Consider the following 24,931-nt stretch of genomic DNA (forward strand, 5'->3'; position numbering starts at 1 on the left):
TATTCTGGGTGCCTGGAGCATAGTATGCCTTCTGCAAAAGAAACAAGTTAAATTTCAGTAAGCGAATAGTATTTAAAAATACCTATTGCTTTATCTTTTCTAAGTGCCTAATGATGGATGATCTTGTTCCTTTGTGACCTTAGGAAAGCATTTATTTCATTGTTGTTTTTGTATAGGCCTAATTACCTCTTGCAAGACCATTAATAAAATTTGGATAGAAAGCTCAAGTAAATTTGGATAGATAGCTCAAGTAAATTTTAGCAGGAAATATTTATGAAAAATTACCACATAAGTATGCTAGTCTTTGCCATTGACTAAAGAAAAACCATTGGTTTTTTTCTTGGTCTAAGAAAGTAGACTTTGGAAATTTTGTAGAGAATGCTTTTGCTAGTTAATCTGACCGCTACCTATTGAGGGTATTCTAGTATGTAATAAATAGCTAATACAGTGTACCTAGAGTTTGTATCAGGGATTTAATTTAAAAATAAATTTAGGTCTGCTGAATAAAAACATTTGAATATTACTGTCTAAGAAAACAATTAGTGTTAAAAAAAAAATTAGAGGTTAAGAGAGCATGAAGAAAGATATAATAGAGTATCATGCCACTGGTGACTGCCAACAGAATGAAATACTTGCAAATTTATGTCACTGGAAATGTTAGATCTTGGGGAGGGGGCACAATTGTGGAACTGTTGCATTTCAGTAATTTCATACTGACCTTACATAATAAGATTTGATAACAGACTTGTGTTTAAGTGGCATTTAATATTCAGTAGAATGAGTCTAGTAAATGAGTCTAGTAAAAGCATTTTTGATTTCTAAGTTGAAAAGCCATTTTATAAAGTTCTGTAAATGATCTTTAAAGACCTGTTTTCATTTCTTTGCGATGCTTTTCATTTTTGTCATTATTTCTATACGTAAATACCTTTCTGGTTAAGGTTTTTAAAGTTCAAATAAAACATTCTCTTTTGAAATTTTTTTTTTGCTACGTTGAGCATATACCCTGTTCAGAACTTGGCTTATGTTGTATTGAATATAATTGATATAAAGTATTAAGTTTAATGTTTCAGCCATAAAGCACCAAAGAGATTTAACATAACCATTAGTGCATTCTTGGAATAGTGTATTGATGGTTTTAGTAAGAAAATTTTATTCTTTCTAAGAAAATGCAAGTTTTAAAATATCACAAATGGGATTCCTGATTTTAGATTGAAAATGCTTAATTTCTTCCTTAGATACATTGAGAAGTTTCCTTAACTACTGTTTGTTCTAGAAACTGGAACAACTCAATCAATATCCAGATTTTAACAACTACCTGATTTTTGTTCTTACAAAATTAAAATCTGAAGGTAAGTGAGGTTTGTATTGATAAAACTACTTGGAAATGTCTTCAAGATATATGAAAATATACTGAGAGTTATTAATTTCAAAGGTTTGCGTTTTATAGTAACTACTGGTTTACAGATGTGGAATGGGCAGAGAGATTTAAGAGTCCACTCTAAAGTTTAATTTAGATCCTTAATAAACATTCGATTATTAATCGGGTGTTTTTATCATAAACTCCTTCATATTTTGTGAATGAAAAGAGTATTACGGAGTCTACTTTGGTATTTTGCTTGAATCCTTGTACATGAATGTCATAACAGATTGAATGCAGGATTTACTCATTAACTGAATATATGTGGATTCATAGAAAACAATTCAAAGTTCATATAACCAAAATGAAAAATCACTTGTCCTGTCACCCAGAGAGAATTTATTATTATTCTTGATTAATTAATTCTACAGTCTTATATGGCTATTTACTATTTTAAAATTTAATTAAAATTGGGATCATTCTCTTTATAAACTTTTGTGACTTTTTTAAAACTTCTAACTATATATTAAACAGTATAATGAAACTTTATTAACTATTCTTTTACAACGATTTTATTTAAAATTTTTTAATGTTTGTTAATTTTTGAGAGAGAGAGTGTGAGCTGGGAAGTGGTAGAGAGGGAGACACAGAATCTTGAAGTAGTTTCCAGGCTCTGAGCTGTCAGCACAGAGCCTGACATGGGTTTCAAACACACCACAAGATCATGACGTAATCCGAAGTTGGACATTTAATTGACTGTGCCACCCAGGCACCCCCAGTCTACAATAATTTTAAACTTAAATTACTTTTGTGGCAATTCAAAGCATGAAAACTAGTTTTATTTTTAAATGATATGGTCATTTTATTGTATATTATGTCAGTGTTTCCCACTAGACTTTATTCATTCATTTCTCAAATATTTATTGAGCACCATTTCATTTCCAGGCTCAGGGGCAATGAAAGTGAACAAAAAAATAAGAATTTCTGCCCTCATGGAACTTACATTGTAGTGAGCTGTTTTTTATCGAGTTACCTGAATATTGAAGATTCTCTTCCTGGAACATTGTCAGACACACAAAAGGCGTGAAAATACGTATTATTAAGCAACTGATTGGCCTCTACTTGAAAGCACTATACCCTGTTCAGTGATCAGTGTTTCAGAAGCCATAGTGCAATTATTTAAAAAACAAACAAACAAAAAAAAACCAGGGCACTTGGAGTTGGGAAGTCTTACACTCTGACACTGATTCTGACACTGATTTTACGTGTCTTACTTTTTCCAGCTATATAATGCCCTGTGTTAGACTGCCAGACCGTCTTGTCTGTAAGGGTTAGACATCCAAGGCTCTAGTGGGTTAATTGCCTTCATGTGTAGTAAAATCTCCCTAATCTTACAGATTTTAATACTTTTATCAGATTTAATATTTTTATACAGTATAGTAATTTTTTTAGATTAATTTTGAATGTTAATTTTAGGGATTTTAATTTGTGGTTGAGGGATGTAATGGCAACTTTAAAACTTTCTAAATCTGGGTTTTAAGAAACTGAAAATTCCTTCAGCATATCTTGAAATTAAGCAACTAATATTCCTAGTTTGATAAATGTACTTGATGCTTTGTTTCTTAATATAGAAATTTATTTTTCCCACATACTAATTTGTAATCAAGTCAGTGTTACTCATTTTTTTAAAGAACTTTATATTTAGGAAATGAATTTTTCTAAACTAATTGTTTTACTTGAAAATTTTAAATTTATTTTCACCAGTTCATCTATTCTCTGTCCTGTCCATCTGCACATCCTAAGTTCCACATATTAAAGATGTTTAAAATATTCTTTCTGAAAGCTTTTTTGAGATGTTAAGAATAAATAAGTATTTTTAAAAGCAAACAATTCAAATCACGAGCGGTTGGATATAACTCCAATTTATTAGTCACCATTTTTCACAGGACACGATAGAAGCTTAACATTTGTTTAACAGTTAATATTTCTTGTGCCTTATTTATTTGGGACATGAGCTTGCTATATTCCATTTTCTATTTAAAGAAAAACCTGGCATTGGGATCATCCTATTAGTGAAGGAACGTAAATAACATCTTGAAGTGGAAATGCTTATTTAGTAATCTTTTCACCATTTCTCTTGTGAATTTGTTTACTCTGAATCATGGAGGAAAATTTTAGATCTGGAAGAGACCTCAGAGATAAGCTCATCTAATTCCCTCGCTGTACAAATCAACAAATTGAGGCCCAGTAAAATAAAGCCTTAACTTTAAAAAAAAAAAAGAAATGGATGATCAGTGGCTCTTAATGCATTTAGGAGAGAGGATATTTTTTATGTTAATGAAGATAAATATTTTAATATAGAATGCTTTATATTTTTAATTTTAAATCACTTCTACCTTGTGTTGTAGCCTATTAAAACTCATCTTGTATCATTTATTGTAAGAATGATAGTGTGTATTATAAACAAATATGTTATTTGAATTAAAACTATCTGACTGAATTATTAAGGGCTAACAAGACAAAAAGGATTATTGCTTGTCGAAGTTAAATATCTGGCTATTCATTTATTATATGGCAGTTTTAAACTTGCAAGTGAATTTAGAAGTGTTTTTGTTTCATTTTAACTTACTCATTGGAATGGGTTGTAATTGAAACCAGAAAGAAGTTACTAGATGGTGACAAAAGCTTTTAGCCTGTATTACTGCGATGGCCTGAGTGGGGTTTATGAGCAAAGAAATTTTGCTATCCTTTTGCCTCTCCATATGCTTCACCCTTTAATATTTCAGTGCCAATCAGATGATGGCAGCATGCTACAAACTAGAACAAGCTCATGGTATTTTACTTATTTATTTTTTCATGTTTATTTACTTTGAGAGAGAAGGAATCCCAAGTAGGCTTCATGCTGCCAGCACAGACCTGACATGGGGCTTGAACTCAGGAACCCTGAGATCATGACTTGAGCCCAAATCAAAGTCGAACACTTAACCCTAAGCCACCCAGGCAACCCACAGCTATTTTATTTTTTTAAATAACGTGTGTAAAACAGTAGTGCTGTAATAGCATATTCTATTCACCACAACTTCATGTCTTCCAGTCCTTTGAGGAGGGTGATACTGTAGAATGCATCAAGTGTAGACTTGAGCCAGACTCCTGAGGTTCATATTTTGACTTCCTCACTTAATAGCCTTGTGTGACTTTGGCAGAGCCCTCAGTTTCTTCATTTGTGCAGTGGGATAATAATTCCTGTCTCATGGGGTTCTGAGGATTAAAAGCACACTATTTGGAATGCACTTAGCAGTGTTTAGTACCAAATAAGCATTCAGAAGATCCTAACTATTGCTAATATTGGTGGTGATGTCAGTTGGTAAAGCATCAATTACATTCTACTAGTGTTAAATTTCTTCTTAAAAATTTGTTAACACCCAGCTTTGGACTAAATGTTTTAATGTAAATTGTATTTAACTTCTGGAAGTTTTAAAATTGTTTTACCCTTTTTTTTTTTTTTTTTTTAGCTCAGAGTCAAGTGAAAAACATGATATAAATGAACGTCACTTATTTGTATGTGAAGGTGATCCCGTATTTTTTGTCGACTTAATTTTTTTAATAGATATTTTTAGTCACTAATACTTTGAGATCTGTAATTTGATGTTTATATCAGGTCCCAATAAAACTTGTGTGCAGTGGCCCTATGTAAACTAAATTAACTTTTTAAGTCAGTGGTTCTCAACCAAGTGCAATTTGGTCCTCCCTTGCCACCCACCCCACCCCTGCAACATTCCAGACATTATCTGGAAACATTTTTGTTACAACTTGGAAAGGTAATACTGGCATCTATGGTCAGGGGTACTGCTCAACGTCATAGGATGCACAGGACAGCACCCGATAAAGAATTATCTGAGCCACAATGTCCATGCCAAGGTTGAGAAACCCTGAACTACAAATCATGGAGCTAGTCTTTTGATAATTATTTATGATACTTTTTTCCTGGTTATAGCAAAATTATTGGAACGTTGCAATCAATTTTTGAGTAGGAGTATTTTAAAAGTTAGCGTCCTTGATACATTTTGAAATGAAAACTACTTTGAAACTCAATAATATTTTATTACAGACGAACCCACAAGATCATTGAGTGGTCTCATTTTGAAGAATAACGTGAAAGCACATTTTCAGAACTTTCCAAATGGTGTAACAGACTTTATTAAGAGTGAATGTTTAAACAATATTGGTGACTCCTCTCCTCTGATTAGAGCCACTGTAGGTAAGTTATACTGTTACAGTTTTGCTTATTCTGTTTGTAACTGGGTGGTTTTTTGAGATGATAGGCTGTTTTTTTTTTCAGCTTTATTTTTTGGTTTTTTTATTAATTTTCTTTTTAAATGTTTATTTTTGAGAGAGCGAGAGAGCTCGTGAGCAGGGGAGGGGCAGGGAGAGAGGGAGACACTGAATCTGCAGCAGGCTCCAGGCTCTGAGCTGTCAGCACAGAGCCTGACACGGGACTCGAACCCACGAACCGAGAGATCATGACCTGAGCTGAAGTCAGACACTCAACTGACTGAGCCACCCGGGTGCCCCGAGATGATAGACTATTTCTGTAGGAATTTTTGTTACCCATTTCATGTTGAATTGTGAGGGAGGGGAGGAATTTTTCATTGCCACTTCTAAATGCTTTGGAAGTAATATTATTTATTATAGTAAAATCCCTTATTTAGTGAGACCATACTCACTGGTGGTTGGTTTAATCAAAGTTGGTTAAAATGGGGCATTAACAAATGGTGTTAATGTAGGATCACTGCCTTTTGCTTGCGTTCCTTGTTACCTGGCTTCCTTGTGTAATGCATGGAAGCTTTCTTTACACGGAAAGGAAATTTTATTAAAACAACGTAAGAATGGGACCTTAAATCTTATTATGTTCTACTCTTGTTTTTAATATTTGCTTTGTCTAATTACAGCAGTTTTTTTAGTCTTTTCAGAGTGTTCAGCTTGAGTGAAAGAACGACTATCCGTTTATTGAATTAAGATGTTTAATTTTTTAATTATAGCTGGTGTAAATAGGTTTGGGAGTGAACACAACTGACTATTGGTAACATCAGTTCGTGGAAGCAGAACTAGGCAGGTGGACTCTAGAGGGGCCTAGTAATGGGCAGTGTTCAGTATGCTATGGGGCTTAAGCAGCTCAATTTTACAAGGACCTAGAAATGGAAAGCTTCTGTTAATCTAGCAGGTTGGTTGAATGGAAATTGGTTACTGAGAACTTCCATAATGATTCAGTCATTTTCATTAAAAGTTCTCTACTTTTGTATTTTTTGTTTCATGGGTTTGAAAAGTGCCCAGTTCATCTTTTACTTAAAATAACCAAAGGCTCTGTGGCTTCTCTCAAAATATTAACATCTTAAGTATGCACATTATGCACACTGATTTTACATGGGATGGGTAGAGGTCATTTCTGTTTTGACAAAAGGGAATCCCTAGTTTATTCTGATGGACCCTCCTATGCCTTTCCAATGCTCTGCCAGCTCTTGACACTGGTAAAAAGAATGGTGAGTGTATGCCAGACTTTAAAAATTTTTTAAATCTTCACAGTACATATTAGGAATCTTGCCAAGGAAGTTTATTTGAAAAAACTACGTTGCACTGACTGTGATAATTCTTTAAGCAAATATAAAATTATTTCTCTTGTTTAAGAACATATGGTTGGTTTATAATTTTATTATTTTAGTGACTGTCATTTGTGTTTCAACAATGTGGGAACGTTTCTGTAGAATGAATTCATAGATGTAGCATTACTGGGTCAAAGTGTGGTGTTTAAGCATTTAAAATTTTAATAGGTTTTGCTAAGTATACAAATTTTCATTCCCACCTTTGCTATATACACTGAGAATTACAATTTTTCGCTTTTTACTGGGATGCTAGGCATTAGAAGATTTTTTGGGAGTGGTTGAAATTATATGGGCCAGTTAAATTTGAATTTGTTGGTCTTTGACCATTTAATGCTTTTCTAGCAGAAGTAACGAATGTCAGCAATCTGTCAGTGCCAAATTGTAGGCTGGCATTTAATTTTTATTACTGCTTGTTTTAAGACATGGTTGGCTTTGTTGAGGCAGATCCAGAGCTTTCTCTCTCCCTCACTTCTTACATATTAAATGCTATCAATACATTGATGACCTTACCATATAATTTAGAATTTTTTTAGTGCAGAGTACATATTGACCAACAACTTTACATTTTTTAGCTCTTTGCCATTGAGAGCAACATCCTCAAAACTAACAGTGGAAAATTGAAAAACTGTTTATACGCCCAAACTGTAGAATTTACTACGGTAATGATCATTGAGTACTTACTGTATTTATTATGTGCCAGGCATTTTGTTTGCATATCTCACTTCTCAAAGTAACAAGAGAACACTTTTTTTTCCTTCACTTTTACAAATTAGTACTTTGAAGTTTGGAGTACTTGTAATTCACCTACTGTCAGTGTTTATACAGATCTTATGGTACTAAAAGATCTAAATCATCAAACATCCTGTATTATCTTATGTTAAATTTGCTAGGGCAGAGGAAAACACTAACACAAAACTTACTGCATTATTACCGTGTATAACAAAACTTTTGTGTTATGTATTTGTATATTTGCAAGTTCATTAACTAGCACAACTGATCTATACAACACAGTTGAAACAGTCTAGTCAGGGTGACATAATCAGTCAGCATGTGCCCCTCAGCCTTCAAGATGCAAGGTCACTTTGACACTGATTCAGTTCCGTAAGTGGGAACTGTTGGAGAAGTGTGTGGGTCTTCCACACCAGAGGGATTATTGGGCACAGGATTGTTTTCACTTGATGGCTCATCTGCTTTCACTGTCCCTACCATGGTCTGTGGCTGAGATCCTAGCTTAAGTCAGAGAGTAGATTGCAACTTTCTTAATGTATTTTTGTTTGAAATTAACAGACTCCTACTCATCACCCAGTGATTAAGCACATTTTGGTATATTTCTTTCTACTCTGTAAAAGAGGAACACTTTTGACCCTTGAAGAACACAGATTTGAACTGCATGCGTCTGCTTTTAGGCTAAATTTCTTTTTTCAATAAATACAATAGAGTATTCTAAATGTGTTTTCATTATGATTTTCATAGCATTTTTTTTTCTGTAGCTTACTTGTAAAAACAGTACAATACATGTAATACACAAAGTATATATTAGTCAACTGTTTATGTTATCACTGAGGATTCCGGTTAGCAGTAGGCTATTAGTTAAGTTTTGGGGAGTTAGCAGTTATATGTGGATTTTCGACTGAGGGGAGCCAGTGCCCCTAACCCCCCGCATTGTTCAAGGGTTAACTATAATTTTTTTTTTTAAAGGAAGAAGCAAAATTGTTTTTATTCAAAAAACACTATTAACTACATAGTTTTAAGGAATCTAGGAAAAAAATCTAAAACCAATATGTGAATTTAACTAGATTACAGATTCCAAAAATCAATAATCAATTGTATTTCTGTATATGTACTGGCAAAAAAAAAAAAAATCAAGCCTTGCTTTCTCATCTCTTAATGGTATTATATGATGGGCAGAGATTCTTAATTTTAATGTAGCCCAGTTCAGCAATCTTTGTGGGTTAACTTTAATTTTAATGAGGGGAACTACTGGTATTGTTAGAACAGGGCAGCAGTAGTTGTTGCCCTTTTTGTAGTACAAAAAGAGTAGTCTTTTTGTGCAGATAATTGTTAAAATACAAAAGAGGGCAAAGTGTTGGAAAATAAGATTAGAAACATCTGATTTATGCTGTGGTTTTTCTACAGGTGTGCTGTTGTGGAAAGGGAGGTCCTGGGTGAACGTTATTATTTACATGGTGTGGAGGTCCTGGGCTGATTTGAAGCATTTAAGTGAAAGAGTGTGCATGTGTGCATTCACATGGCAGTATCTGACATAATGCAGTCAGATTTCCTAAATGTGTATGTTTTCTTTCAAGGTATTTTGATTACAACCATAGCCTCCAAGGGAGAATTGCAGAATTGGCCTGACCTCTTACCAAAACTCTGTAGCCTGTTGGATTCTGAAGATTACAACACTTGTGAGGTAAAGAAATTTGCTTCTTACATACTTTTTCTTCTCTGTTTTTCTCATCTAGTTGTGTATTTGTAACCCTTGAGAACAATAATTCTATGAAACACAGAACTTCAAAACTTAGAAGTTTCAAGTTACCCTTTTGCTTTACATTAGTGACCATTTATCTTACTGTTTTCTATAACGACTGTTAAGTTATAAAGGTTCTTTACTATAATTCCTACAAGAAAGTGCAATTGTTTAATCTGTGTAGTAGTTTTCAAAGATAGATTTAAATTTACCAAATTTACCAACCATGATTACTTTTTTGCTTTCTCTAGATTGTTTCTGTGCCTCTTATGACATGTCCACAGTGTATGTAATCTAGTTTTTATCATGTAGTAATTATAATCTCGTTTGCCACTCACTGATCAAATTAACAGCAACCTTTCCATATGGGAAAGGGAGTCTGTGTGGATTCCTCATTTTATGTATCTCTTTCATTAGCCGGCTTCCCATTTGTGTAGAAATCTGTTTTGAATGGGAACCATTTTAGGTGTTTTGCTTCTTCAAAGGCAGGGACTCCTCTCCCTCTCAAGAAAGCAAGCCTTGCTCGTAGACAGGACAAGCACTGAAATAACCTAACAAAATCAGGTGGCCTTTTGACTTGGCAGTTTGTCGCCTGATCTGAAAGAGGAAAAGGAGGGACTGGAGAGAGAGGGAGTGAGCAGAGGGGTCTTTAAAGTCACACTTTTCCCTCCCTAAAAACAAAAACAAAAAAGACGTACTTTCCCATATGTACATTTTCCAATAATGCCTTGGAAATACACTGGTAAGATTACAGAAGAACTGAAATAGTAATTGTATTCAGCCATTAAGTAAGAGTTGATTAAAATTTAAATCATGCTTTGGTATAGTGGTAACAACACGAAAGGAGATCAAAATTTTAGAAAGCACTTACCAAGAATAAAAAAATTAAAACTACAGTAATCATGAAATTATGGAGCTTCTATAGAAGTCGTATTTTAAATATTTATTTTGAGAGAGGGGGAGAGGACGTGAGCGGGGGAAGGGGCAGAGAGGAGATCCCAAGCTGGCTCTGCGCTGATAGTGCGGGGCTTGAACCCACAAACTTGAGATCACAACCTGAGCAGAAACCAGGAGTTGGACACTTAACCGACTGAGCCACCTAGGCACTCCCATAAGTCATATTTTAAAGAGAAAGTATTCTTCTATTAATTGTACGAGGAAAGTAAGTACCAGGTGTCTGCTCCCGATGGAATTACAAGCAATAAATGAGATGTTCAAGGTGGTTAGTAGGTTGCATGTTGTGTACTGGCAGGAGCTCTAGGTTAACCCCTTTGGTGTAAAATGGATGTAGGGAAATAGTTGCTAATTTGAATTTTTTGCCCGTTTACCATGTTTTGTCACCATTACCCAATGAATGGTTTTACATATAAGTAATTTTTAAAACATATTAAGACTTCTTTTTGACCTAAAATTGAAAAGAATATTTCAGGAGAAGTGAGCTTTTTCAGTTAGATAATATTTATTACAGTCCCTCCCAACCAAAATATCCTTTAATTTTAAGTCATTAAATGCTAGGATAAAAATGTACTATTATGTTTAAGCTAAGATTTTAGATACTTCAATGGTAAAATGATTTCTGTATTAAAATTGATGACTAAATTTATGGGTTTTATGAGAGCTGAAAACATTCATACAAATTAGTCAATATTCTTCAGTTTGCTTTTAAAATGGCTTCATTTATGGGGCACCTGGGTGGCTCAGTTGGTTAAGCGTTCGACTTCGGCTTAGGTCATCATCTTATGGTCTTTGGGTTCAAGCCCTCTGTCAGGCTCTGTGCTGACAGCTCAGAGCCTAGAGCCTGCTTCGAATTCTGTGTCTCCCTCTTTCTCTGCCCCGCCCCCTCTCCCCCCACTTGTGCTCTGTCTCTATCTCAAAAATAAACATTAAAAATAAAATGGCGTCACTTTTAATTAATTGTAATAATTTAAATATCTTTCACAGGGAGCATTTGGTGCCCTTCAGAAGATCTGTGAAGATTCTGCTGAGATTTTAGATAGTGATGTTTTAGATCGTCCTCTCAACATCATGATCCCCAAGTTTTTACAGTTCTTCAAGCACAGTAGTCCAAAAATAAGGTATCTGTGTAGCCAGTATCAAATTAATTTGTAAACTGTAAGCCTGACCACTCTCATTTTCCATTACCTAATATTTGTGTGATTGGCAGAAGATGCTGATATTCCACAAAGGTGAACTTCAGTAGTTGAAATGTACTCCTTTCATAGCAAAACACATGAAATGTGAACTTTATCTGATGAAATTTTCATCCAATACGATAGTTCTCTACCTTCTAGATGGTATGCTTCAAAGATCCTTTGTGTAAGGCTGAAAGTCATTGTGTTTTGGGGATGTTGTCATGTTGTTTTTGTTTTAATTTATGAATCTTGCCAAGTACAGGTACCTTCATTTGCAGCTTTGTGGTAAAAATTGCTCCAATACGACATCTGAATTATTTAGTAATTTCAGTTTAAGCGTTTTACATCTAATTTAAAACACTTTGAGCGTGAAGGTAGAAGAATTTTTGAGTACACTCAGATCAGTAGGGCCAATTGGCCACAAGTTAACCTTGGCCTGCTTTGTTTTCCTGTTATATCCCTAGTTCCTTGAGCAGTGCCTAGCATATAGTTGTTGAAATATTTTGGAATATTAGCCTTTGAGTAACTTGATTATCATCACTTGTCCTGTTGAGCTATAATTATCATGATGCTTTCACACTTTTGAGGTGTGTGAGACTCCTGTAACTTCACCAAAAGTTCCCCAGGCTGCTCTACTCGTTTTTTTGTGTTTTTTGTATTTTTCTTTTTGCTTTCTGCAAGTAATTCTCCTTTTGTCTTTTGCTTATCATTAGTATGGAAAAGTCAGTGCTTTTCTGATTGTCAGTTGCTCTGATTTTTATTGTTTCCCATTGTCAGTGCTTCATGCTTTTAGGTAGAATGATCAAACACCATATTACTATTTAAAGTAGAAATTGTGCAGGATCCCAGAGGCAGAGATATCCAGCTGCATGAACTTTATGCATAGGCTATAACTGTTTAGATGTTCATTGGAGTTTATTCCAAGATTCCAAGCTGTATTCTGAAGGATTCTCATTTCAACAATGTGACCAGAGGGTAATCAGGAATCTTTTTCTTGCTTAAATTCTTTATTTCTTTTTCCTTTATCTCGATCTAATTTTAATTACTTTTCATCGTAAGTCGTACTTAATACAGTGTTCTCACAGTGGAAACTTAATAGGTGCTTAATTTATGGTAGTGTCATGCAAACAAATAATGACATTTTACTCTTCCTGACATAGTTAACTGAGTTCATGTTCCCTAGGAAGTCTTCTCCTCTTAATCTTTCAACTAAGGTGATGAAGAAAGGTATAGTTATTTGCATATTTTTCTTTACTCCTAAGAAAGTCACTTTTTTTGTGACCCAATTCTTAACAATTGAAAGAAAAACAGAAAAACCCAAAAAGCATATTCCTGGCAATTGGCATACCATTACTAGATATAACAGTGTTTTGTAATTTTAGTACGTTTTTGTGGGTGGACATTTGTTTAAAACTTGACTAGGTGGACTTCAGTAATATAGAAATGTTTCTGTTTAGTGACTCTTCATTACTACCCATTTGAGATTCTGTTGTACATACCATTAAAATTTTTTCTTCACTTTAACATGTATTTGGGTAAATGTATTTGCTATGTATTTTAGCAACACGTTAAGCTTCATCTTTATGTTTTATTCTATATTATTGTTTAACGCCTTATTTATACAGTTTAACTGATTTTTTATGTACTATTAAAAGTGGTTTTCCATCTCAAAATAACTGCTGAACTTTGAGAATATAGAATGAGGCAAAGGATTATAGTTTTATCCATTACAGGATTAAGCAATTGAAAAATCAGAGCCACTTGATTTTTTATAAATCCTACCAGAAATACACAAAGTTGGGTTATCATTCTTAGCTCATGACCTTCTCATCTTGGCCCACTTGCATTTAGTCTTTAGTTACATATTAGTTATTTTTAATAATAAGCACTCCAATCTACCATCCAGAATGAAAGCTAAGGTCTTGACAGCAACCTACATCTAATCCTGACTTGACCCTTCCCTTGGATTGTTAAAAAAACAATTATTGAAAATATATATGATATGTAAAAAAATGTATATATATATATATATATATATACACATATATATATATCTGTATGTGTTTTTAACTTTATAAATAGTATTTTACTGAACTTAATCTTTGGTGACTTTTTAAATTTAATATTTTGCTAGGATTCGTCCATATTTTGTCATTATAGCTCATTTGTTTTGACAACTGTATAGTACCTCATACGAGGTTTACACAATTTATTCATGGTCTTCCCCTTGAACCCCCCCCCTTAGCCTTTGGGTGGCTTCCAGGTACTTGCTAGTGTGGATAGTGCTGTTGAAAACATTTGCTTGTCTCCTTTTGTCTATTTGCAAGAGTTTCTAGGAAGATGTAAAGTCTTTGGGGAGGAATTTCTAAGACACTGGGCACATAAAACAAGGAAAGAACCCCAAACTTTTCCAGGGCGTTTGCATCAATTCATACTTTCTATTAACAAAGGAAAAGTTTCTCTGGATGCGTATATTCTGCATTTAGTATTGTCATGTATTTTAATTTTTGCCAAATAGAAAATTGTGTTTCATTATCAGCTTGATGGTTATTTCTGTGTCATTGGTTATGTTGAATATCTTGTCATAGGTTTATTGGGTATCTGGTACCTTCTTCTGTCACCTTTTTCTCTTGGGTTATCAGAAGAAGAGGCAGACAGAAAAAAAACTATAGTTTCATGATAAGTACTGTGGAAAAATGAGAGTAAGGGCTTAGAGGTATTTTACATAGAAGTTTCACTGTACAGGTAACATTTGTGTAGAGATTCTGAACAAAGTAAAGTAACACATCTTTGAAAGGTCAAGGGGAAAGACATTTAAGACCGGGAACAAGTATAAAGGTCCTAGAGTTAGGAACAAGCCTTTTACACTGACCAAAAAAGAAAACTTAGCATCATACTAGGAAACGTAGGGAGTAACCACACTGTAGTGGAATGTCTAGGCCAATAGTCAGCAAACTGTGACCCATGGGGCCAAATTGAGCCCATAACATATGAATTAAGAATGATTTTATACTTAAAAAGGTTATGTTTGGGGGTGGGGGTGAACGTGCCACAGAGGTCTTATGTGACCCACAAATCTTAAAATATTACCATTTGATCTTTTGTAGAGAATATAGATTGTGTTTTATTGGAGAAATCTGAACAAGGGTATAATGTGATCTTATTGGAGGAATCCTCATAGGAAATCATGGCTTGGACTAGGGAAGAAGTGAAGGTGGTTAAGAAGTGATTGGATTATGGGTATATTTTTACAGGTAGTGCCATTAGGAGTTGCTATGGCATTGAGTTGACTATGTCTTTAGTTTTAAAGGAATGTGTACCCCTTATATATATCCATTATGCCTCTGCCCACCGTCCCACTGTTCAGAGGTATCCACTATTAAAAATATGCACATGTCCTTTTTGAGTCTCTCCACTTTCAGAGAAGTACTAATGTTCTGCACCCTGCGTTTTTCATTTAAGATTCATACTCTGTGTGAGCTACACAAAGAGTTTGACTCATTCTTTTCAGGGTGTGTATACATATATGTGTGTGCCATATATATATAAATACATACATTTATGGTTCTACATACACCATAATTTTTTTTACCGAGGAGTATTTAAGTTCTTGTCAATCTTCTGTAAATAGAAAATGCTGCAGTGAGCATGTGTTAAATGTTAAATTTTGTTTCTAGGTCTCACGCTGTTGCATGTGTCAATCAGTTTATCATCAGTAGGACTCAAGCTCTGATGTTGCACATTGATTCTTTTATCGAGGTAAGATTGTCTCTCTCCCCTTCCCCCCACCCCCATTTGCTTTTGGGAAAGTTAGAAAATGTTAAATTATTTGATAGTATTAAAATTGGATACAGTGTAGACTTTGTGATTTTTGTTAACTAAAAATAAAAGCACTTTTCCTCTATTACTGATTTTTTTTTTTTTTAACGATACAAACATCAATTATGGAATTTGGGTGTTTAATATCTTGAGTATTTTGTTTGTCAAATTTTATCAAATTTTTTGTTTGAATATACTATTCAAATTCCAAATGTAAATTAAGTCTCCCAGCTATTTTGCAGTATTTGAAACATGAAACATTGGTGAGTTTGAATCATCTTAACTTGATAAAGAATCTGAAGGCATAGACTAAAAGGACGGTGCTTCATTTTCCATTGGTTTCCATGGTAAAATTAGAGGTGTCATGGAAAAAATTGACTTTTAAATCTCGTCAAGCATTTCTAAAGGCCCTTTTACCTTTTCGATAAAAGCAGAAAGGCAACAACAGCATTATTTTTTGGCCATGAACCCTAAGGAACAGGATTTTTTCAGAACTGCTACCGCTTGATCACCACAGTTGTAAACAAGTTGTTAAAGTTCCTTAAGCATTTCACTTTTATTTTCATTATAATAGTTCATTCCTTTCCAGCTATTAAAAATTTTAGAGGCCATCCTGCTTGAATTTTTGTTGGGAAATTATAAGAAAGGAGGGGAAAATGGTGTCATCTTTTCCCTCATCACTTAAATTGACAAGCTTTTTTCTGAACATATCTTACCAGTAGACTATGAGTAGTAGCCATAAGGATCCTCTAGCCATTTAAAAGTTGAAACTAAAACACGAGTCTTCAGTGGATGTTGCCGAGTCCTGTGAATTAGGCATTGTGCTTGGTGCTAGGGATAGATACATAAATAAATGTTATGCCTCAAGGTGTTTTCAGTCTAGTTTGGTGTAGAAGGTAGTGGATTATCTCAAGGTCTGGCGTCAGCCTGCCTGGGTTCAAATCTCAGCTCCACAGCTGCTAACTTTGGGCACTTTATTTAACATGTTTTCCATTACCTTCTCTATAAAATGAGGCTAATAATTTACCTTGTTGGACTGTTAAAAAGATACTTGCTGTAACTAAATTGGAACAGAGCCTGCTATTCCAGAGCTATTTCATAGCTTAAAACAGGAACAGGGATAGATACACCAATATCTTATATAGAAATATAATTTAGAATAAAAGATACTAAATTTCCTCAGAAAACAAAATTTCCACAGGACCATACTCAGCAAGTGGAGCAAGAACATCTCCCAACATTTTAAAGTCTTTTCCATTAGTGTTCCATTACCATTTTAACAGTTCTTTCCTACTTGATAATCCTACAAGATTCAACTAGTTCTCCATCCTACGAGAGCAGTCAACATCCATAGGAAGCACCTGACACATAGTAGGCCCTCGATAACCATTTGCTAAATGAAGAAATGGATCATTTATTTCTTGAATTATTGTTTTTATCAGGGGCAGGTGTTAGGTCTGCTGAGTCTGACAATATTGACTGAAAAGTGTATTAGTTACTATTATGTGGCTAAGACCTATCTTGGCAAAGCTAAATACTCATACTTAAGACAACATTAAATTTAACGAAGAATGTGTATTGAACCTATAAGCAATGCTGTCGGAGTATTCTCTGTGTAAAATATGTATCTATCTGATGAAAAGAGGAACTATAGAGGTTTCAAAGCATCCGATGCAGAGGCAGAACTTGGGGAAATCGAAGATCGAAGTTTTTAAAATTCTACATCAGTACTTCACATACTGTCACATTTGATATTTGAACTTCTCCTTTGTTTTATCCATTGTAATAAGATTTCAAGTTCATCTGTTTGGAGATGTTTCTCTGGCTTTTGGTTTTGGTTTTGTTTCTTTTTTGTTTTTTGGCTTTTTGTTTTTAAAGATTGTGGGACATCGAAGTTTTCTTAATGTTTATTTATTTTGAGTGGGGGGGTGGTGGCACAGCACGAGTGGAGGAGGGGCAGAGAGAGAGAATTCCAGACAGGTTCCACACCACCAGCACAGAGCCTGATGTGGGGCTCAAACTCAGAAAACCATGAGATGATGGCCTGAGCCAAGATCAACAGTGGGATGCTTGAATCGACTAAGCCATCCAGGCTCCCCCACGTTAAATTTTTTTAAATAATCTTTTTATTATAATTCATGTGTATGTGTAGATAAAATTCAGGAATGAGATGGGGGAGGGTTACTGTTTCTACTGCTTATATCTCCACTTTGCAACCTCTACATAACATAGCTTGTTGGTATAAGGAAATGAATCTGGACTTAAAATTCCATGAAAACCAAATTCAGATGCCCCCTGGGTAGCAAGTTATGTAACTTCTAAACTTCTTTATCTGTAAAATTGTATAACAACATCTTAGAGAAGACTAAATGAAATAGTCTGTTGTTTATTCAGGCTTTTTGCCCCCTCACCTTGGTGACAAACCTGTTTGGGAAAACAATCTTGATTGCTACTTTTACTATTTTTCAGTAGTTGGCTTGGAGAACAATAAGTAGTTTGGGGTTAAGTTGTTGGAAACTCAGCATACATTTCCCAGTTATTGATACTTTTAGAGAATTTGTACCTGTTACTACCCTAAGAATTGGGATTGGTAGAAATAATCTCTTGACAGACCGTAATTTTGAAGGAAAATTAAATTGTATTTTGAAGATTTTCTTCTGGGTGAGGGAGATGAATGCCCCATATCCTAATGACATGGTTTTATTCGCACAAACTAAAATTACCTTAAAACATACCCAATCAGTGGTACCTGGGTGGCTCAGTCAGTTAAGTGGCCAACTTTGGTTCAGGTCATGACCTCATGGTTCATGGGTTTGAGTGTGGGCCCGTGTCATGCTTAGCGCTGACAGCGAGGAACCTGCTTCAAATTCTGTCGCCCCCTCTCTCTGCCCCTCCCCTGCTCATGTTCATTCTCTCTCTCTGTCTATCTCAAAGATAAACATAAAAACAAAAACAAAACCCACAACCAATCATACTGTCTCCAAAAGAATGGCTTTAGGTCATTTACCAAAGTCATGGGTTTTGACAATTATCATCCTACATTTAATTAATTGTGTTAATAACCTAATATTTCAGGCCAATTAATTCCATCTTTATTTGTACCTTCTTAGAGTTTCTTTAAATGTTACCAACTTACAGATGACTGGTTATTATGTATAAACCTTTCTAATACATTGAAATGCTTAACAAGAGAAAAATTTCTCATGCAATAGAACCTCTTTGCATTGGCTGGTGATGAAGAACCAGAGGTACGGAAAAATGTGTGCCGGGCACTTGTGATGTTGCTTGAAGTTCGAATGGATCGCCTGCTTCCTCACATGCATAATATAGTTGAGGTAATACAAACAACTTAAAGACACTCGCCTCATTTTTCCCCCAAGAAAATCCTTGAGATAAAAATGCATAATATCAAATTTATTTAACAATTTATTTAACACATTTGTTGGGGTGAATAATGAAAACAGTTATGGCCTTAAAATTGTAAGTTATCTTTATGGTGACTTTTCTCTCATGAGATTTAAGATGTGTATAGAGAGGGAAAATTATTTAAAGGAATAGATGGCTTTTAACCAGAGTAACTAGCAAATATTTTAATTATTTGTGTTTATCAGATATGGGTTAGACTAAGTGATCACTGAAACTGTGGTACATTAAGTAGCACATTCTTGTGTCATTGGAGTTTGGAATTACAGTGTTTGTTTTCCACCCATTACTGGTAAAGTTATTCTGATCCACTTGTGATTTATGGTAACAGTGAAATTTCTGAGTAGACATAATCGCTATAGTTTTGGTTTTTTTTTTAAGACTCTTTCAATCCCTATGCAATTAAAATAATTTTACTAGGAAATTCTGAGTATGTTGATCATAGATTAGCCATATTTAAAGGAAGTAGTACATAGCACCAAGGTAAAATTATTATTAGAACAAAATAACTTGTTTGGGCAGTACTCAGTACTGCTAGTGTCAAACTCTAGCACCTAGTTTTCATATTATTGGATATAGTTGTGTGTGAGTAGTATATAGCTTGGCAAGTGTGTGAGAACGTTATTTAGATCCTTTGTATGTTAGAGAGAAAATCTTTTTTTTAAAGGTTGGGGTCTAAGACCTGTTAGGAAAAGGCTAGCATTGATAGTGCACAGCCAGTCCTTTTCTGAAGTGTATGGAAGGGTCGTTGTAGAAATAAAGGTATGTAGCAGCACTAAATGGGAATAAGGTACATTTTCTCTGATGAACTTATTCTCTCTGAAGTGCTTAGAAGAATCAGGTGGAGTTAGTTGAGAGTTTAGTGAAAGCTGGAGCTAACCAGAAAGTTAAAGACCTTTATTTTATCATTTGCTAGGGCCATGTCATAGCTGGGAAGCCAGCGTAGAACCGTAGAGTTCTACGATTCTTCAGCGATACTGAGCTTGGTAGTAGGACATGGTATGGAATGTAGTAGGGGTTGGCCTATCATATCTTTTGCATTGCCATGTTTAGCCCTGTGAGATGTTGCAGTCAGGGAGAGAGTGTGTATAAAAGCTTCATCCATCATTTGATGCCATTTCCACGCCTATATACATTGGGAAATGCTATGAGTGCCTTTGATTATATTTATTTTGTTTTTGCATATTTTAAAAGATTTTTTAAAAGATTTTTGGGGCGCCTGGGTGGCTCAGTCGGTTAAGCGTCCGACTTCAGCTCAGGTCACCATCTCACGGTCCATGAGTTCGAGCCCCACATCGGGCTCTGAGCTGATGGCTCAGAGCCTGGAGCCTACTTCCGATTCTGTGTCTCCCTCTCTCTCTGCCCCTCCCCCATTTATGCTCTGTCTCTCTCGTCTCAAAAATAAATAAACGTTAAAAAAAAAATTTTAAAACATTTTTTAAAAGAGGGGTAGACACAAAATTTGGATAAATTTTATGATCAGGTGTTCCTACAATTAAGTATGAATTTGGCTTGGCATGTTCAAAGGACATGATAAACCTATTTTCTCGGAAACTATAAAATATTGTAGCACTAAGAAATGTCGCTAGTTCTTTCCAAATTTAAAAAAAAATTAACTTTTGTAATTGTATATGTATATGTCACTTTATATTCGTGAAAATACAAAAGACAGCTTGAGTTGTTACATTATAAAAAGATTCTTCGTTTTAAAGAAAGGTATAATGGACTTTCTTATTTTGATGTTTCTAAGAAAACAGTGTTTGTTAATACATTTCATAAACTAAAATACACCTGTACAGAAGCAGATAGGCCAGACATGCTTAGGACACTTTTCATTAAGCAACATTCTATACCAGTGGTTCTTCAGTTTGGCTGCGTTTTAGAATTGACTCAGAAACTTTTAAAAATCCAAAGCCTAGGTTGAGAATTACTATAAAGTTCAAGGCCACAGCAGAGGATGACCATTACCTTGCTGGAAAAAGGTTAGGTTTATTTTAATTGTGTGATTTAAACTGATTAATACTAATGCTTTGTTTGTAGTACATGCTCCAGAGGACGCAAGATCAAGATGAAAATGTGGCTTTGGAAGCCTGTGAATTCTGGCTCACTTTGGCTGAGCAACCGATATGTAAAGATGTACTCATAAGGCATCTTCCTAAGTAAGTGTTCGTTCTGCTGAATGCTACCTTGTTCTTATATTTAACAGTGAGTCCTCGTTTTTGCATTTTTAGATTGCATTCTTCTGCCGTTAGGGAATGAAATTCTAAATGAGTTAGACTTAATTTTACTTGGTATAACTGTCGATTATAACTAAAGAGATTTTTCAAGAAGCGGTTTTTGGGGTTTTTTTTTGTTTTAATTACATGTGAGTGGTTTATTCTAAATCATAATCTTAATTGTGGATAATTTGTGGCACGTTTCTTTCTTTCCTTTTTTTTCTTTTTTTTTCCCCTTTAATCCTGTTAATTTGACTGGACTTGGGTGGGGTTTTCTCCCCAAAAGTTATTTTCCGGTAGTTGTGATGCTGTCGGGTTTTTGGTTAGCCTATTATTAAGCCTATTTCTAACTCTGAATGCTGTTTTATCAGGTTGTTTTTTTAATCTTTTTTCCACTTTTATTGAGACATAATTGACCTAAAACATTGTATTAATTTTGCTACATAATGATTTGATACATGTGTTAAAGTTAATTACTTTTAAAAGTAATGCTTGGGGCGCCTGGGTGGCTCAGTCAGTTGAGCGTCTTGACTTCAGCTCAGGTCATGATCTCACGGTTTGAGGTTTGAGTCCTGCGCCAGGCTCTGTGGGTTTGAGTCCTGCGTCAGGCTGTGTGCTGAAAGCTCAGAGCCTGGAGCCTGCTTCAGATTCTGTGTCTCCCTCTCTCTGACCCTTATCCACTCATGCTGTCTTTCTTCAAAAATAAATTTAAAAAACATTGAAAAAAAAATTTTTTTTTGAATAAAAAAATAAAAGTAGTGTTTAACTTTCTTTTGAAAAATTTTTTGTGTATGTTAGTGCCATATGCCAAATAACATTTATTCAGAGTGTTTGGGGAGAGTTAAATTTGATAGTATGTAAAAGCACTTCACATGGCATCTAACTCTCTTCAGTACTTAAAATTTTGATTATACTGTTTTGTGGTTTGCTGTTTTCAGTTGTATATTGTGCAGTTTCCCCTTCTCAGTTTTTAAGCTTTGAATACTATTCCATCATGTTGTGCATACTGTTTTATATTCGACCCTTCTATTGTTGAATATTTACATTTGCCTTTTTTTTTTTTAATGTTTTATTTATTTGTTTTGAGAGAGAGTACAAGCAAGGGAGGGGCAGAAAGGAAGAGAGAGAAAGCATCTCCTGCAGGCTTCATGCTGTCAGCTCGGACTCCAGAACCATGAGATCATGACCCGAGCGGAGATCAAGAGTTAGATGCTTAACCAACTGAGCCACCGAGGCACCCCTGCCTTTTTTAAAAAATTATAAGTAATCCTGAGTCAGCGTCTTTTCTTTGTCCATAAGTGGTTATCTCTTTCAGGTAGAATTCTTACAAGTGATGTTTACCAAAGTCAAAGGATCATAAATACTCCACAAATTGTTCTGTAGTGAAGTTACACCAATTTATAAGCCACCACCAGCATCCCATCCTGTCAACCTTCTGCTGGCCATTACCATTTCTGTAATCTTAGTCATCTGGATGAGCAAAACAAAACCACTTGTTTTAGTATGTTATGGTATCGGTGGGTGAACTTTTTTTTTTCCAGATATTTATGTTACTTGGATGTTCTCATTTTCATATCTGTCGCATTCTTTTTCTTTTTCCACCAAGAAAGCAGCAGTTGTACCTATATTTTATTCTAGTCAGTCTGGAGTTTATTAGGGAGTAAAGTGCAAGGTGGTGTGCTAAATGGATTTTCCTCCTTTAGGAAATCCAGATAATTAACTTTTTTTCTCCTTAACTTGTGATGCCACTTTTATGATGTGCTTAATTCTTACTATAGGACCATATAATTCAAAAAGTCTTATAAACGGGTGCCTCAGTCAGTTAAGCATCTGATTGTTGATTTCAGCTCCGGTCATCTCACGGTTGGTGGGTTGAAGCCCCACATCAGGCTACCTGCTGACAGTGCAGAGCCTGCTTGGAATTCTCTCTCTGTCCCTCCCCAGCTCTCTCTCTCCCTCAAAAATAAATAAAACTTTTTTTTTTTTAGTGTTATGTAAGCAGACATTAATTCATACAAAGACTGAAGAAATTCTATCATGAAAACCCAAGCTATAACATTAGGAAGTATTGTTAATAAGCAATTAGAACTTCATGCTCCAACTTGGTTATTACACTAATAAAACCTAAACATCCTTAAAGCAAGGAAGAACTTGGTATCAGGCTAAAAGAGCAGAACTTAATCTTTTTTTCTATGCTAATTGTTGCAGACCTTAAATAACCTAAGGCAGCCATAACTGGGTTTGATACATATATCTTCCGAACCATTGGTTTGGGAACCATATTTATATAAAACAAGGCTACTTTTATTTTTTCATTATAAAAATGCATTTTGAGGACTGGAGAATAACCACACTTACCTGATGCTGAAATAGGAAACATAATAAAAGCACTAGTTTTTCCTAGCACTGTTCATCAGCCCCATGTTTATTATGAGCAAAAAATGTTTGCTTAGGAGTAAAAATTGTATATGTAATGACAACTGTGTTGTTATGAACTCATATAGAAAGCACCAGAGTGTCAAGGGATGACAGTAAATTCTTTTATGTGTTTCTGGACTTTGTAAAATCTGTTCCTTTTTTTTTTTCTTTGGTTTTAACCAATATTATTCTCTTTTGATTACTGAATATTTGATGATATATTTTCTTATCTGGCAGAGCAATTCTTCATATTTTTTTTTTAATGTTTATTTATTTTGAGAGTGAGTGCATGCATGTGTGAGTGAGTGGGGCCGGCGGGGGGGGGGGGGGGGGGGCGCACAGAGAGACAAGGAGAGAGAATCCCAAGCAGGCTCCACACTGTCAGTGCAGAGCCCAACATAGGGCTTGAACTCAAACTGTGAGATCATGACCTGAGCTGAAATCACCAGTGGAATGCTTAACTGACTGAGGCATCCAGGTGCCCCTCATTTCATTTTTTATTCCCAGTTATTTTGGCTTTTCCCCCACCTTTATTCTTATACATTGATATTAGTACCTCCTGGCACTGTTTGGGTTAATCTATGTAAAGCAAGTAATGCTAAGTACGTATTTAAGGACTCAGTAAACATTCATTGTTGGTATTGACGTCGTTGCCTTTCCGTGAAATTGCATTAAAAATTCTCTCTTGGGGCGCCTGGGTGGCTCAGTTGGTTAAGCGTCCAACTTCAGCTCAGGTCATGATCTCTCAGTCCATGAGTTCGAGCCCTGCGTCGGGCTCTGTGCTGACAGAGCCTGGAGCCTGCTTCACATTCTGTGTCTCCCTCTCTCCCTGCCCCTCCCCTGCTCTGTCTCTCTCTGTCTCAAAAATAAATAAAAACATTAAAAAGAAAAAATATCTCTCTTTACTGGGGTGCCTGGCTGTCTCAGTCAGTAGAACATGGGACTCTTGATTCAGGATCATGAGTTCAAGCCCCATGTTGGGCGTAGTGGTTAATTTTTTTTCTAAAAAAGAAAAATTCTCTTTTTTCGGGCTACATGAGGCTTCAGGAGAAGGCTCCTTAATAATTAGACCTAAAAATAGTGGTCTGCCTTGAAAGATGGGAATTCTTCAGACAAACGCCATATTGCTACATGGTCACAGTTAATGTCCATATCTCACTTTCCAATTTGATTTGCTTACCCAGCTTTATCAGTCCCTTATTGCCTGCATATCTTTTCATTCTGTCTTTCTCTGGCACAGACATCACAATTCACAAATCAACTATATTGACCATAAACTTCTAGCTACCCTGCATCTCCCCTGCTCTGGATTAATAAACTGTCTTTGCTTCCTGTCAAATGCTTTTGGGAAGTCACACCACCAGGATTGATGGTTGTAGAAATGCATGGTTTTCGATGTCAAGTGGCCCCTTCACACTGCCAGTTTTTCTTATTCCAGG

At 35.2% G+C, this 24,931-nt stretch overlaps 1 protein-coding gene across 3 annotated transcripts in view; it reads left to right on the forward strand.

The window, feature by feature from the left end:
* TNPO1 (transportin 1) overlaps nt 1–24,931 on the forward strand; it is a 97,381-nt gene that overhangs the window by 41,486 nt on the left and 30,964 nt on the right. For all 3 annotated transcript variants that reach the window (XM_043591801.1, XM_043591779.1, XM_043591790.1), the window contains exons 3-9: nt 1,274–1,349; nt 5,466–5,615; nt 9,321–9,427; nt 11,426–11,559; nt 15,294–15,375; nt 18,648–18,770; nt 20,899–21,017. In XM_043591801.1, the coding sequence (XP_043447736.1) occupies nt 1,274–1,349; nt 5,466–5,615; nt 9,321–9,427; nt 11,426–11,559; nt 15,294–15,375; nt 18,648–18,770; nt 20,899–21,017 (791 nt within the window). The remainder of the gene's footprint in view (nt 1–1,273; nt 1,350–5,465; nt 5,616–9,320; nt 9,428–11,425; nt 11,560–15,293; nt 15,376–18,647; nt 18,771–20,898; nt 21,018–24,931) is intronic.

The sequence above is a fragment of the Prionailurus bengalensis genome, chromosome A1 (assembly GCF_016509475.1).
Source record: "Prionailurus bengalensis isolate Pbe53 chromosome A1, Fcat_Pben_1.1_paternal_pri, whole genome shotgun sequence".
In the NCBI taxonomy this organism is placed as follows: domain Eukaryota; kingdom Metazoa; phylum Chordata; class Mammalia; order Carnivora; family Felidae; genus Prionailurus; species Prionailurus bengalensis.